At 37.3% G+C, this 17,258-nt stretch overlaps 1 protein-coding gene across 2 annotated transcripts; it reads right to left on the bottom strand.

The window, feature by feature from the left end:
- Positions 1 to 143: 143 nt before the first annotated feature.
- Positions 144 to 17,243, bottom strand: vps52 (VPS52 subunit of GARP complex). Of its 2 annotated transcripts, none has more exons than XM_054605527.1 (20): positions 17,025 to 17,243; positions 16,381 to 16,462; positions 15,917 to 15,969; positions 14,033 to 14,108; positions 13,159 to 13,226; positions 12,122 to 12,297; positions 11,869 to 12,019; positions 11,304 to 11,404; positions 10,540 to 10,672; positions 9,816 to 9,873; positions 7,250 to 7,383; positions 6,081 to 6,236; positions 5,846 to 5,964; positions 5,158 to 5,281; positions 4,924 to 5,019; positions 4,076 to 4,183; positions 3,902 to 3,967; positions 3,015 to 3,126; positions 2,165 to 2,283; positions 144 to 803 (listed from the first exon to the last, which is right to left on the bottom strand). In XM_054605527.1, exons 1-20 carry the CDS (start codon positions 17,118 to 17,120, stop codon positions 657 to 659), a joined length of 2,175 nt encoding a protein of 724 aa, XP_054461502.1. In that variant the 5' UTR covers positions 17,121 to 17,243; the 3' UTR covers positions 144 to 656. The 2 variants fall into 2 exon arrangements, with proteins under 2 accessions (XP_054461502.1, XP_054461503.1); XM_054605528.1 differs by lacking the exon at positions 17,025 to 17,243 and adding an exon at positions 16,882 to 16,900.
- Positions 17,244 to 17,258: the final 15 nt, after the last annotated feature.

Below are 17,258 nucleotides of genomic sequence, written 5' to 3' on the forward strand. Positions count from 1 at the left end.
TGACAAAGAGAAACAATGAGAAAATCAGCAGCTTCGTCCTTTAACACTGGAGGTTCATTGAAGCTGATTCACAGATAAACAAAGTAAACATGTTTGAGAAAGCTCCTCTCACTAGTGCAGCGTTTCAAATGTTACAAATCAAACCTCATCAGCGTTTGATTTATTAATGCAGATAAAAAAAAGACAAAAGAAAAGCGTTTTAAAGGATTAAAGTCCAAATTCTCGTCGTACATCTTGGCCTCGTGTTTGTTTTCTGTTCCGTATTTGTTTTTTTAGATTTTACATCAATATCAGTGTTTTGATTTGTTTTAAAAGTTATCCTGAAGATTTTAATCCGTATTCATGGTCGGATCATTTATCATATTTACTTCTCTGTGTAGTCATTCCTTTGCTGCTTAAGTTACTGCTGATGCTTTAAATGCACTAAAAACACACCATAACTTATAACTATTAGTATTTAATAAATATGTTTTACAGAGAAGCGTTGGCTGTTGGCTGTTATTATTATCTTTTGATCCCACATGTTAAGTGACATAAAGAAGAATAAAACACAAACATTCAGTGACTCGGTTCATGTCCATTATACGACTTAATGAATGTACAGTTTGACTGGTGTTCCTCAGGTGGAGAGGCTCCGGGTGTTTCTGGGTGTCGGGTTAGAAGTTGGGTTTGTGCTTCTTCACCTCCACCATGAGGTGGTGCAGGTTGATGAGCTCCGAGCGGACGGCCAGGCTGCGGAAGGTGGGCTGGTTGAGGATCTTGTGGAAGCCGTGGTAGTACTGGATCAGCTGGGTCAGGGCGCCCTGCGGCACAAACGGGAAGTGGAGCTCCGTGATTTATTGCACCGCTCACTTCCTCTCAAACACAATATGAAGATATATCCAATGACATCTCAAAGCCACTTTATTTATCAGTTGAGGAATCTACCCACACAGACTACTTTTATAAGTAATGAAAGTCATTTATGAATAAAACATTTACTAGTTTCAGGTTCTGAATTGTGAGTTTTTTCTGCTTTTCTCTGTTTTGAAGCAATCACATTATTTTTGACAATTTACCAACAAAAACATGAACTTTAATGTTAATTGATACATTAATTAGTAATGATAGTAATCTCTATTTTCGGCTAATTGATTAATTAAACCTTTATTTACACTTCGATAGAACACAAAGCTCTCTTTTCTACATGAGCCAAGTTTACTCCCATTAAAGGGACAGTTCACCCCAAAATCATAAATACATATTTGTCCTTTTACCTGTTATTAATGAATCTAGATTGTTTTTGTGTGAGTTGCCGAGTGTTGGAGATGAAAGCCTTAATATAATACATAATGAAACTAGGTGGTCTAATCCACAGACCTGGTTGTGAGCAGACAGTCTAGATTGTTAAATAGCTCTACAGTAGAGAGAGAAAAATATGTATTTTTTGATTTTTGGGGTGAACTGTCCCTTTAAAACAAAAGAGTCAACATATTCACCAAGAAACATAATCTCTAAAACATGAAAAGCTTTGAGATATGAAGAGTTCTCTGCAAAACGCTGTTTGAGTTCCAAACCTCCAGGTGTCTAATGTTACGTAGTGCCGAGTCGTAAAAAAAGGAAATACATTACGTTTATTCAGATGACTGAATATTTTCTCTTACTGTGGATGTACTTTAGTTACTACAGTAAGACATTATTATGATATATTATGATTATTAGTATTTCTCCCATCTTGTTTTGGTGTAGTTGTGGTAGTCAGGTGGGAGGATGAGTAGTTTGTTGTGTGTATATGTGTGTATGTTTGGACATTTTGTGTGTTTAATTTGTTTGTATGTATTCGTCGCCTGACATGTTCCTTTTTTGTTCTTTCAAAATAAAAGCGCTGCACTGTTCTTACAAACAGCAGTGATGATCGGTGGTGTCAGAAGTATTCACGTGTTGTTTCTGGCGACCCCTGTGGACAAAAGCGGTATTGTTTGATCTTGATCGAGCTAGCTAGCGAGTGGAAGAAAGATGCCACCTGGTCATGAATGGGTTAACTCACGTCAGGGGTCTAGACTCTGGAACACTGCATGCAGCCAATGCTAAGCTACATTCAGCTAACGTTAGCCGCAGCGTTTAGAAACCAGTGTAGGAGGAAGATCTGCTGAATGATGACGGTGAAACCCGTCCGCCGGCTCACCTGGATGATGCTGGTTCCATTTTTGAAGTTGGTGAAGGACCTCATCACGTCCTGACTCATCGCCTCCACCGACTGTTTCCACGAGCTGGAAAAGCCCCGAACCAGCTGAGTGATACGAGCTGCAGGACGGCAAACACAGAGTCACAAACACACAGTCACAAACACAGAGTCACAAACACAGAGTCACAAACACACAGTCACAAACACACAGTCACACAGTCACAAACACAGAGTCACACAGTCACAAACACACAGTCACAAACACAGAGTCACAAACACACAGTCACAAACACAGAGTCACAAACACACAGTCACAAACACAGAGTCACAAACACAGAGTCACAAACACAGAGTCACAAACACACAGTCACAAACACACAGTCACAAACACAGAGTCACACAGTCACAAACACAGAGTCACACAGTCACAAACACAGAGTCACAAACACACAGTCACAAACACACAGTCACACAGTCACAAACACACAGTCACAAACAACACACACAGAGTCACAAACACACAGTCACACAGTCACAGACGTAAGAGGGCTAAACCTTATGACATATGAGAGGAAACAATGAGTTGTGTGTCTCAAAAAGAGGATGTGGGAAGCTGAGGCCCTGAGGTGAGATAAACATTGTGAAGCTTCAGAAATGAAACTGAGAGGACGTCAGAGTTCTGTTACTCTGTAAAACATAACTAAAGCCTGAACTGAAAGAACGCTGAAATGATGAGTCAGGATGTCGGTGTTTTAGAGAGGAAATCATGTCTGCGAGGCCGTTTGTCTTTATTGTTTCTTTAAAAATAAGAAATAAAGTTTTATTCAAAGAGAGAGAATTATCTTCTCACCTTCGTCGTTCTTCAGTCGGTCCAGCTGCCCTTTCTCCATCAACGCCTCGGCCTCCTTCACGAACGCGATCATCCCTCCGAAGGGGGGAGACAGAATCTCCTCGATGAACTCCTGGAGGAGGAGGAGGAGGAGGAGGAGGAGGAAGAGGAGGAAGAGGTTAAGAACATCATTAATTAAGTTTTATTTAAATGTGAAAATATCGACATTTGACAAGATTTAAGACTTAAATCCAATTAACTTCAGAATTACAAGAATAAAAAGTTCATTTTCAAATACTGCTTAATATTTATACATATAACTTTGTATATTTTTTCATATTTAAATAAAAAGGTTCTGAGTACTAAAGTGCTACCAAAAAGCCAGGATAAATACTTTGTCTTTAAAAGTATATTATGTAACTTTTCCACATTAAAATGTCTTTAAAACAACTTGTCGTTCATTGTGTATTTATAGATTAAGTGTTTCCATCTTAATTCATTTAAATTTAATGAATTCATTTTCGAACACAGCTTTTTACCGTGAAGCTGCTTTTATTCAGTGTTTTAATCAGAGGAGGAAACCTGTGTGGTAAAAAAAACCTCCTGAACCATGAACACTGAAGGAATCCTCACAACAGCAACAAAGAACAACAACACCCATGATGCACTGCTGCCAAACTACAACTGTTGTTATTGTTTTGACTGAGAGACTCTAGCAGCTGAGAATCACATGTTACTCAATCCTGTTATGTAACTCTAAACGTTTTTCTCTGTTTCTAGAGTCTCAAAGCTTTTAATTTACCTGCAGGTGTGTCAAAATAAAAGCTCTGAGAACAAAGAGGATGCAGGAAAAAGAGGGGAGTGCAAAGGTGGTCCAGATTTCCCATAATGCCTCTGTGATGTTTTACCTGCGTCCTGGCCAGGAGCAGCTGCTGGAAGCCCTCGACCTCTTTACTGTCGTCTGCTGCCCTCTCCTGGACAAACAGGGAAACACAAGCATGAAAGAGTGGACTGGGGTCAACGTCTCCAGGTGAGAACAGGTAAATGACAGCGAGACAAACAGACGGGGACCAGCAGCTCACCATGAGCACGCTGAGCATCATGTCGTAGTTGTTCATGAGGAAGATGAGCTGGTCTCTTCTGGAGGGAAACTCGGCCGCCATCTTCAGAACAAAGTTTTCCACCTCGGCCTGAAAAACAAAGAATCAGAAACAGTTTATTGACAAGGACGTTACACACACAAGGAATAACAACAAAGCGTCATAGTTAAAGACATCATTTAAAAATAGAAAATGAGGAAATTTACAATAAAATATGATAAACAAACAAATGAAGATACATTAAGACAAGTATGTTATTAAAGTGACAGGTGTGTATTTCAAGAGACATGAAAAGGTGTGTAACTGTAACTTATTGTCCTGAGGATGGAAAAAAAATTCTAAAATTCTAAAATATTTCTAAGTTTTTAGCCTCTTCGTCTCACTTAAACGTCACGATTCTTAAACTGCATCTCAAGGAGTGAGGAGGCTCAACAGAGGAAAAGGAAACACTGGTGTGTCCTTTAAAGAAAGACCTTTCCTTTTGTTTTTCATAAGTTGTAGATCAAATGTTCTGTCCTTCAACGTTTTTGACATTGATTTGATGTTACACTTTAAAACGAATCGACGTCTCTTTAAAATGACGCCTACGATGTCTCCTCTCTCCTCGTGTGAGGAAAGGAATCGAGGAAGTACACAACTAGCGTATCGACTGTTTTTATTGTTTCATCTTTAGAACTGTTTTATCAGGATTTATATTTTTACCTTAGTTTGTCTTGTTTTTGTGGAGCTTTCAGAGTTACTATTAATATTATTACTATTAAGTGTGTGTGTGTGTGTGTGTGTGTGTGTGTGTGTGTGTGTGTGTGTGTGTGTGTGTGTGTGTGTTATACCAGCAGCTGTCCCAGCAGAGTGTTGGTCCTCTCGTTGGGAAACGTCTGGTTGATGCTGACGATGGCCGACGAGAACTCTGCGTATCGACGGGTGATCTTTAAAAAACAACAAACACACTGAAACACACTGCTGTACGTGTGTGTGTGTGTGTGTGTGTGTGTGTGTGTGTGTGTGTGTGTGTGTGTGTGTGTGTGTGTGTGTGTGTGTGTGTGTGTGTGTGTGTGTGGACCTACGTAGTGTGGTCTGGTGTCCAGTACTCCCAGTTTCTGAGGGTCTGTGTTTCGGATGCTGTTGATGTTCATCTCCAGAATGAGCTCAAACCTCGGCCACAGCAGCTCCAGCACCGCCTCCCAGTACCTGAAGTCACAGGAGAGGAAGACACGTTATCATCTTCATCACCAAGTAACAGTCTATGTGAAATGATCTGATGGTTCTGTGTACTCTTGTGTGGATGCAATTATAAAAAAAATGAAAAGTAACGAGTATGCTCTCATTTTATAAAAGAACTTCAGAGCAAAATAATCAGATTTTCTAAATAATTTGAGGTAGTTTGTGCTTATTGAAGCACGACATAAAAACACAAGTAACAGACGGAAGAAAAGTTTGAAAACAACATAAAAACTCAAAACAAAACCAGCAAACTGCATCAATCAAAGAGTTTTTCATTCAGTGTCAGGGCACGTACATTCAGAGGTTAAATGATCTTTAATCCTCATTTTAAAATTTAAAATGTCTCAGAGGGTGAAGCTACTGAGAAATTATATCAAAATATTATACTACATTATATGATGTTATGCTTTACTAAATTAAATTAAATCCTATTGTACTACATTATATGATATAATACTATACTACATTATATAAAATAAAATAAAATAAAATTACATTATATAAATGATATTATATTTATATTAAACTGACTTGTCGAGAGCCGGGATGTTCCTCTTGGCGGTGATGGCTCTGAACCGGAGGATGATGTGGATGCAGAGGAAGATGGCGATGCTGTCGTAGCAGTCGGACACGTAGGTGGACATACTCTTCTGCAGGGACGGAGACAAAAAGACAAAAGGACTGAATGATTAAAAACCATCAGGAACTTTTAGGCTCTAAAGACAAAAGGAGGCTCTGAGAGGAGAAGCAGCGTCGCCGTTCGTACCAGGAACATGCTGAGAGTTTTTCCCATGATGCTGTTGAAGAGGTCGAGGGCGGAGTTTCCCGTCACCATGAAGAAGTCGGACAGGAAGAGGAACTCCCTGCAGCCGTTGTCCAGCAGAGCGTAGTGCTGGCTGCGGAACAGCGTCTCGTAGGGATACTGGAGGACAGAAACACCTGAAATGATTAGTGTTCGTCCAAAAAAAGAGTTTCTACAAGAAGCCACAAGGTGTCAGTGTTGATCAAACTTTACACTTTGTACAGTTCCACATTTACAGACTGCTTTGTTGTCGGTTTATTCTCAGACCAAACGGGCAAAACATCACATTTCAAGTCCATGAGTGTTAATATGCTGCCATGTATATGCACTCTGTTTTAGATTTATTTTATTTAATCATCAAGGTGATACATTTTTTTTTGATTTTCTTTTTTCAGGTATTACTCTGATTAAGTATGTAGCCACTTACAAAATACTGAAATAAAGAACTGTGTAGAAATGCCCGTAATGTTTAACCTTCTCACTACTTTAGTGTCTCATGTGAAGCAGTTATTGCCCGGTGCTTTCTGTGGTTTAATGTCATGAGAGTTTGGAAATTCATGCTAAAATAACTAAAAACTGAAATGAATTTAAGTTTTTTTTTAAAGCTGGCATTATTTTTTTTAATTAATTTGTTCCTATCAGACTTTGGAAGTGTCAGAAAACATGGAATTAGGATACAAAAAATAAATAAATGTAATCAGAAAAACATGTTCTGTTCTCTCTGACAGCAGACCTGGAGCTCTGCAATGTGAAGCTTTTCTTTATTAAATTTAATTTAAAAATAAATAAAAATAATAATAATAATAATAATAATAAAAAACAAAATACATTTTATAATATTTTACTTTTATAATATATCATAATACTTCACTTTTATTTTTTATGAATTAAACTTCCATACAAAGAGTAAAAGATGTCGCCTCATTGTGGAGAATCTTAAAGATATAAAAAGTTTCTTTCATCCTGTTTTGTGAAGCACTTTGGGATTGATCTCTACATGAATGGAGATATGAGTATAACGTTATCATTAATATAGTTATAGTTTACATTTGTAAACCTAAAGATTAAGACTAACGTAGTTGTTGTTGTTTCGTTGTTGTGTTTTGTTCTTGTTTGTGTTTGTGCCGCCTCACCCTGCTGTCTCCCCTCTGAGCCGTATGAGGAACCAGGATGGGCCCCTCCAGCTCAGCAGGACTCAGGATGGAGCCCCTCTGGCCCACCGTGAAGATGGTGTTCCTGCTCTTCAGAGACGGTTTGGAGAAGAAACCTGCAGCAGGAAGTCAAGGAGCTCCACAGACACGTTTGAGACCATCGACTCTTTGATCAAGTGACAGAAACTCGAGACAAAAATCTCTTTAGATCAGCAATAAACAATATGACCTTTAATCTACGCTAACAAACTAAACTCTTTTTTGTTCACTGCTGTTGCAGAGATCCTAAATCAAGAGTTTTGGAGAAAATCCAGATCTTAACCTTTAACACTAAATTGTCGGTTATTATGTTGTACAATGAAAGTATAATATAAAAACATATCTTGTGTGATTGACGATAATAAAGCTTATTTATGTAACACAAATCAAAGTGTTTTACAATGCAGACATAAAAGGAACAAATACAATGCCAGATACTCATTTACACATAAATATATATTTACAAACACATAGAAATAAATCATAACGAGGTCTGAAAACTACAAGTAGCAGAAGTATTTTGAGGAAAAAGGTCGCTATTTATTTTGTATATTACATTATTATATTACAATTAATTATTTCTTCAATAAAGGATCCACCTATAGGGGAAAATATTTCCCTTTTAGCTCTCTATAAACAGACACTACGTCTTCTGGTTCCTCATCTGAACCTCCAAAATCTAAAACAAGGCCGTCCAATATTCTTCATATTCATTTTTGTCAAATCTCTTTTATATCACTTCTTAAAACACATTTTTACAGAATGGCTTTTATGTGATGTCGTCGCTTTAATGTTTCGTTTTATTATTGGTTTTACTATCTTATCTTATTTTCATATACTATTTATTTATTTTATTTACTCTCACTTGTTATTTCATTTTACTTCTTAGTTTAGTTTTATCCTATTGATTGTTTTTATTGTTTCATCTCTTGTACTGTTTTATCTTTATCAGGGTGGAAGTCTTACCTTAGTTTGTCTTCCATTGTTGAGCTTTCTTTTGTTTAACTGTCTTGCTTTTGCTTGTCTGTTTTTGAAGGTGCTATATAAATAAAGTTATTATTATTATGTTGTAATTTCATCATGTTGATTCTGTACATAACATAACACATCTTCTAGACGTCTGTCCTGTCCTCTGGTTCCCCTCTCTAAGTTTCTGTTTCTCTGAAACGAGGGTTGACAGAAGCTGCCGTACGCGATGTGGATTATAAAAACCATGTGAGGCAAATTAGTGAATTGTGTTTCATAAATGAACTTGAGCTGGAGTTCAGTTTGTGTAAGCAGGGTGTTGGCGGGTCAAAGACGCCCTCGGGAGACATTTAAAGAGCAGAGCGGTGTGTTCGGAATGCGAGGGTCAACTCCCACCTCCACACCTGTCAAACTATGCCAGTATGTACATCGCACACCTCACACACACGCACACACATTTCACACACACACACACCTGAGGCGTTTCTTGGCCTAGTTTCACAGCACTACTCTCAGGGGTTCAGTTCATCAGTGTCACTTGGCGAGGAGCCACGGTTCTTTCTGTGCAACGTGTACTGCCAGTTCTTTCAGATCAGCCTCATTTATGAAATTTTTTTTGACACATGAGCTGCCTGTTGGCACTCGTTGGTGGGTCACTGAAAGGGAATTAATTAAAGTTTTTGCTTGTCATGTCTATCTTTGTTCTCTTGAGCAACGTTAACGATGTTTTTCTAAAGTAGTGGAGCACCGGATCAGAAAGTTCAGATCCGATCACAGATTTGACTCACGGATCAGATCAAAAAGAGAAAAAATATCTCTTACAGATCTCGATCACATCTTTTTGCTGCTGACACAGATTGCCGATCGTTAATGATCCATATCACAGATACAGTTTGTTTTTGTTGTTTTGTTTTGTTGTAGCAGCTGGTCTACAAAAGTAATTTAAACTGCTCTGAAGTCAGTTAAACCATCAACAATTCTATACTATACAATTTTATACTTTTACTTTGTTAAAGTAATCTATTTTTTAGTCTTATACATAAAACACAATTCAAATAATGAGGAAATAAAAGATTGTATTCAAATGATTGACTAAATCTTGTTATAAATAGTTTTAATGATGTGTTATAATCTTAGATCTAGTGTTAGGAAGTTAAACATCATAATTTATCTCTGATATCTAGTTTATATTAATGTGAAAACATCTTCAAACTACTGGATTTATTCAAGTTCCTTAATAAAACTACATTTTACAAGATTACACTTGAAGGCATCATAATAACTTTATAACTAAATTCATCCCCATACAAATTTTCACCGAACAGAGCCTGAACGCATCATAATGTAACTGAATGGAAACCTCTAACGTACGGAGTTTACATGTGTGTGTTATTGTGATGGACACACACATACCTGCGCACGCACACGCACACACACACACACACACACACACACACACACACACACACACACACACACACACACACACACACACACACACACACACACACACACACACACACACACTCAGGTTAAAGGATATCTTTCTTGGCGGTGTCTTCTACTCCCATCAGGTCATCTTTGTCTGCGACCTCCTCGTACTGAAGACAGAGAAACGTCACATTTAACCCTCTGAACACAAAACATTTTTCTCTCTGTGGCCTCCACAAGTGTTACCAATGTTGGAAAAAATGGATGCTTCCTGTGATATTAATATTGAACTATTCACATTCTGACTACCTCTTCTTACAGCCTCTCCTCCCTGCTCTGTGTTCAGCAGCCTGAGTTCAGTCCAAGTTTCACAGAATTGTTGTCACATGACTGTTGGTCTCAGATGAATCAATCATGGCTTCATAGTTAAACTGAAGAGCTCAGAATTTAATGTTTTTTACAGAATCTGGTTTCTTCAAACGGTGTATTCAGGGTGAGTTTTAAATTAGATGAAATATCACAAGTTTTAAGTTTTCTGATAGAAGCGTTCGTCACACATGACGTGTTTAAGGACCCCTCGGAAAGATTGAAAATCTGATTATTATGGCGGTTTTTACAGCTTCTGGCTGTGATAAATTGTTTAAAGAAAACATTCTTTTCCATCCTGCCGGCAAGTTTTGGGCATCAGAGGGTTGAAGAAATATTTGATCAATTTGGCTAAAAAACATTTATCTTATGAAGGTTGTATGAAATTAATTTAAAAGCTGTAAATCAGAATAAAAAGGTGTAAGGATTCATAAAAGTGAACGGTGTGAGGTTCATGAAACAGAATTGACCTGCACTTTGAGCAGCCTGCCGCTGTACGACTTGAAGTAGCTGAAGTAGATTTTGCTCATGGTGTCCACGTACTCGTCTCTGATCTCCTTGGCCACCGTTCTCTCGTTGGCCAGAAGGAACTGATAGAAGAACCTACAGCAGGTTTGAGTCACAGAGCACAAGTTTAAATGTGTTTTCTTTATACTATGAAGGGTTTTGATATGAGAGGAGTTCTTATGAAGGTATTCTTTACTGTCGTTGTTACAACACGTCAGCTGGAGTCTGAAAAAAACTGAAATTTCATGACAAAACTAATAACAGAGACTTCAACTAAATAACTTCTTTCAGACTGGTGGAAAAAAACATTTATTTTACTACTTTGTCTGTTTGCGTCTGTAGATTTCTCCTAAATTCTCCAAAAGTTACCATTAGATAATACCTAATTTGCATATTTAAACATAACATTTGAGAAAACTTGTAATACAAAAAATAATCATCTTAATATCAGTAATCAACTGGTGAAGTTTCATGTTGATATCTATTAGTTTATTTTTTTACTTAATAAATGTATGTAATTTAACTAAACATTTCTTTAAAGGACGTTTTCTCTAAATGAGTTTTTTCTCAGACTCTGATCCATAAATCTCCACTTCAGTAGCTCTTACATACACCAAACTTTACAGCTTCATTCCTCTCTATATTCTGAAGGTTAACACAGAGGGGTTTGTTCATATATCATTCATGGCCTGATTTATTAACATTTAATTGATACAAAGAAACTCACCTGTACTTCAGCAGAGTGTTCTGAGGGATCTGGTAGTTTGTCATCGGCTTCCTGAAGGAGTAAATCTTCTGAAGAATGAACTCTCTGATCTTTGACACCGCCTGACGAGAGGAAGAAATAAATGATTAAAAATAATATTAAAGTCTTAAGTCAGAGAGAAAGTAATTTAATAGAAGGACGAGGATATAGAAAACAAAAAGTTTCACAAAGTTAATGTTTGTGCAGCACAAAATATTTATATTATTCAATATTCATGTGTTTTTGAATAACTGATGTCTTTTCATCGAACTGACCTTCGAAGTTTCAACTATGAGTCGATTAATAGATTGACAGAAAATGAATCTGAACTATATAAATTATAATTTATTCAAGCAGAAAAACCAACAATGTGATAGTTCTGGTTCTCAGTTGGGAGGATTTGCTGCTTTTCTTGGTCTGACATTAAAGTAAAGTGAATATTTTGGGGGTTTGGACTGTTTGTTCTGTGGCTTTGGGCTCTAAAAGGATATTTAATGTTTTATAAACCAAACGATTAAACCTAAAAACATATATGTTTGTGCGTCACCTTTAGCTTGAGGCGGTCCACGATGTCCTGGATGTCGGAGCAGGCCAGCGTCTCTCTGAAGCTCAGCTCTTTGGCGAAGTTGATCTTGTTGTTGAGCTCGTGGAGCTGCTCCAGGAACTCCTGCTCCGTCACCGGACTGTCCAGGATGGTGCTGCGTGGACACGGGACAACATCAGACCTACACCCCTAAAAACACAAAACATTTATAACTGTGGTCTAGCTGATCCTCTGCTCTGACCCCCGTCCCACTTACGAGATCATGGCCCCGGGGACCACCAGCTCGTCCACCAGCTGGCTGAGGTGACTGCGTACCGCCTGCCTGTTCTTCAGCCGGACGTTCATGCTGACCGACTGCTGCTGCAGAGTCTGGATCTCACTGCTGATGGAGGACAGGTCGCTCTGGAAGCCGCTCAGCATGCCCTCCATACGCTGAGGAAAAAGAATAATTTTAACATTTCCTTTTATTTTATTCTAAAAGTTCAAATGTTTGTTTGTCACGTGTGAAAAGTGTAACACGTTTTCAAAATAAAGTCTAATTAAATCAAAAATAAACAAGCTTTCTGAGTTTGTCACACCACAAGAAAATGTTTTAATGATTTAAAAAAATCAGCAAGTGTATACAATTAGTTTTCAAGGGAGAGTGTTCACTGAGAATCAGCTTCCTGTATTTTGTCACATGGGGCGAATACGCCATGAATCGAATCATATTGATCTAATTCTGAAAGTGAAACGAGTCATTCCGAGGGACTGTGACACTTTAAACAATTCATTCACCGTTAAACAGCTGCAACAGTCGAACGCCACAATTCAGGACAGTCGAGGTTTGATTCTGTTTTCAGCAATTATCTTTTAACATGTACAATGTATTTAGGAACATATGTTTGATTTACTTAAAAGTTTGAGTAAAGCAGAAGATGAATGTGGGAGACATAAAGAAACTGAAAAGAGTTTGCTGACGTGAAGGGAAGTAGTAATGAGGCAAAAAAAGAAAATCTAATTTTTCGAGAAACAAAGTAAATAAAACTCACAAATCAGTTTCTAAATAAATTGTTTGCGGCTGCAGATTAAAGCGTAATTTTATATTCAAACACGTTTAGGGAGTTTGAGGAGGCAGAGAGTGACATCATCACCTAGATTTTCTCTGATTGGGTCGTTATCGGGGCAGGCTGAATCGATTCAGAGAAAACTGAGCTTAATAAAATGCAGTCTGTCCTGTATTCTTTAAGTCCGACCCACGCCGACCTCATCATGCAATGCATTGTGGGTCAGGACAAAGGTGGGTCGTCTTACCTCCAGTATGGAGTCACAGGCGGTGATCTGGTTGTGAAGGAGAGCGATGTTCTGACTCTCCTTGATGTCTGACGGACGAACGGTCAGGAAAACAAAAATATTCATTAAATGTTTTTTACACCTTAATAATGTAAATCAGCTGATAAATATAAGCATGTGTTGGAATTTACAGGTATAAAAACACTATAATTCTTTACACATGCATAGCTGAATGGTTTAAAGAAGACACATAGTTGTATTATTGTGGGCTGTTGCATTAGATGACATACTCCTAGAACAAGAAAAGAGAAAGAAATATATATATAGAGATAAAAATCTGGAAAAATACTGAAAAACACTGGACAGATTTTCATTTTGATTCCATTTTAAGGCGAGACACTTTTAATGCACTGATCAATTTATAGATTTTGATATAAGTTGGTTCCATAACATGCCTTTTTTTAGACTAGTGGAAAAAAAACCCTCTTTATTTTACTACTTTGTCTGTTTGCGCTTATAGATTTCTCCTAAATTCACCATTAGATAATGCCTCATTTGCATATTTAAACATTACAGAAAACATGTAATACAAAAAATGATTGTCTTAATGTCAGTAATCAACTGGGGAAGTGAAAAGCTGGAAACATATCGGTTTCTCTCGATCACACTTTCATATAAACAGGAGACAGAAGACTGAAAGCTGCAGACAAACAATAACAAAGTCTGACAGTAAATATATTGAGACACCAAAACTAAAAGAACAGTTTGGAAGATATGATTTTTCCTTTCTTAGAAACTTAAGATGGGACAAGCTGTTGGGTATTTATCTGTAATGAGACGAGCAGGTCTTTAAAATGTCCAACACGGAGACGTTCAAACTGAGCAGGAAGGATACAGTCTTTGATGGAGGCCTGTTCGATCCTCTGCAGCTCTGACTCCACCTGTTTGGAGTACTGACGGAGGTCAACACCCTGAACACAGACCGGAGGGAAGAGCACCGTCATCATCATCATCATAGATCATCATTTAGAGAAAAAATGTATAATCTACTGCCCTCAACCAGTACCGATCGATCCACAGCTGTAGAACCTGAAATATATTTAGATGGCTTTTCTCCCATCGACCTTCAACAATTGACTTTAACTATTTCTAAGTCTAAACCTTCCACCTGTCTCTTAGACCCGATTCCGACTAGGCTGCTTAAGGAAGTTTTACCTTTAATTAGCAATTCTTTATTAGAAATTATCAATCTGTCTTTACTAACGGGCCATGTACCACAGGCCTTCAAACTAGCTGTAATTAAACCTCTTCTTAAGAAACCTACTCCTGATCCAGAGGTGTTGGCTAACTATAGACCTATATCTATATATCTAACTATAGACCCTTCTGTTCCTCTCCAAGATCCTTGAGAAAGCAGTAGCAAATCAGCTCTGTGACTTTATGCATAACAATAGTTTATTTGAGGATTTTCAGTCAGGATTTAGAGTGAATCATAGCACAGAGACGGCACTGGTGAAAATGACCAATGACCTTCTAATAGCTTCAGACAAAGGACTCAGTAAACTTTCATTGTTATGCAGATGATACCCAGTTATATCTATCAATTAAGCCAGACGAAACTAACCAGTTCTCTAAACTTCAAGCATGTCTTACGGACATAAAAACCTGGATGACCTGTAACTTCTTAATGTTAAACTCTGAAAAAACAGAAGTTATCCTACTAGGCCCAGATCACCTTCGAAATCAATTATCTAACGATATAGTTTCTCTAGATGGCATTGCTCTAGCATCCAGCACTACCGTTAAGAACCTTGGAGTTATCTTTGACCAGGATCTGTCTTTTAACTCTTATATAAAACAGATCTCAAGGACAGCCTTTTTTCATTTACGTAACATTGCGAAAATCAGGCAAATCCTGTCTCAAAGCGATGCAGAAAAACTAGTTCATGCATTTGTTACCTCTAGACTAGATTACTGTAACTCCTTATTATCAGGCTGCTCTAATAGGTCTCTTAGAGCTTTACAGTTGATCCAGAATGCTGCAGCATGTGTTCTAACAAAAACTAAGAAAAGAGATCATATTACTCCAGTATTAGCTTCTCTGCACTGGCTCCCTGTTAAATCAAGAATAGAATTTAAAATTATTTTACTTACCTACAAAGCTCTAACTGGCCAGGCACCGTCTTATCTTAAGGAACTTATAGTTCCATATTACCCAACTAGAAAGCTGCGCTCAATCAATGCAGGGTTACTTGTGGTCTTATTATATGAATCATTTATGTCATATACATTGAATGTGTTGTATCTCTGTTATGCTGTTCATTCTGTACACATGACATCTATTGCATTCTGTCCATCCTGGGAGAAGGATCCCTCCTCTGTCGTTCTCCCAGAGGTTTCTTCCTTTTTTCTCCCTGTTAAAGGGGTTTTAGGGGAGTTTTTCCTGTGCCGATGTGAGGGAAGGACAGAGGATGTCGCATGTGCACAGATTGTAAAGCCCTCTGAGGCAAATTTGTAATTTGTGATTCTGGGCTATTCAAAATAAACTGAATTGAATTGAATATCAATAACACACACACACACACACACACACTGTGCTAGTCCTTGATAATCAACACAGTAATGACTAAAGTAAAATGTTGTTTTTCTCTCAGTTAATCTACAAAACTGGACGTGTTATGATTCAAGTTAACGAGATAATAATGACAGCAGATAAATTATAGATAAATCCGTCCGGTCGAACATGATCCTTTAGATATTAGATATTAGATATTCTCACCGTTTTGAGCGCCTCCTTCACGAGGTCATCCTCCAGATTGGCCTGGATGTGAACTGCAGGAGACGGAGAGGATCAACGTTTAAGACAAATTAACCAGAAACTCGTTACGCTGCTGTAGATTCTCTTTAAAAATACAGATAGTAACTTAAAAAACACTTTTTATTTCCTACCTCATATGTGCAATAATGTGTATCAACTCAATCTGATTATATTGAAATTAAACATTAATAAGTTTCATTAAGATTACAACAGAAGAATATAAAAAAATATATAAACATATATGAACGATAGAATAACAATTATTAAGTGGAAAGAGATAATACTGACAGCACTGCAATATAGAAAACAATAGCAATAAGTCTAAGGTAAATAAACAATGTTTGAAATTCAATTAAAAGAGAAAAAGTTAAATACAACAACAAAGATTAAATTCACAATTCCTGACAGAAGCACATATGCCTTACTGTCCACTTCATCCAGGATGAACTCATCCGTGGTGAGGTCCAGTTCTCCCAGGTTCAGGTTGGTGATGTCTCCATCAGTGTTCTAGAGAAACAAAAAAAATAATTATTAAGAATTTGTCTTAGATGGTGGAAAAAACTTAAACACAAATAAGTAAAGGACGTTTAGGGTTACAACTACTTTATATAACTACTTTCATATATATGTATATATATATACATATATATGAAAATGTAAACATATATACATATATATGAAAATGTAAACACATATATATGAAAATGTAAACATATATATATGAAAATGTAAACATATATATATATATATGAAAATGTAAACATATATATATACATATATATGAAAATGTAAATATATATGTATATATATATACATATATATATATATATATATATATATATATATATAAATATAAACATATATATATATATATATATATATAAATATAAACATATATATATATATATATATATATATATATAAACATTATATTTCCATTCTTGTCCCCATGTCATCCATTGACCACCAGTGACGTCACGGTGTTGCATTCAGCTCTCCGGTGTTTCCTGACCGGAAGCAGAGAGCTCGTTATAAACACGTGTAGCTGAGGACACACGGACGCCGTCACCTCGTCCTGCAGGTACGCCATGGCCTCGTCCGTCGGGTTCCCCGCCGTGTTCACACCGGGAGCAGCTCCGGCGGCTGCAGCAGCGACCTCCGCCATGACGGGTCTGCTCCTACGTCACACAGAAACACAGGAGAAAGGTTCCGCCTCGAAGGCACCGGAACCTCAGTCTCACAATTAAGTTTGTGAATAAAAACAAGCTCATAATTTAAATATATATTAAATGAAACAACAACA

This window comes from Anoplopoma fimbria, chromosome 10, assembly GCF_027596085.1.
Source record: "Anoplopoma fimbria isolate UVic2021 breed Golden Eagle Sablefish chromosome 10, Afim_UVic_2022, whole genome shotgun sequence".
Classification (NCBI taxonomy): domain Eukaryota; kingdom Metazoa; phylum Chordata; class Actinopteri; order Perciformes; family Anoplopomatidae; genus Anoplopoma; species Anoplopoma fimbria.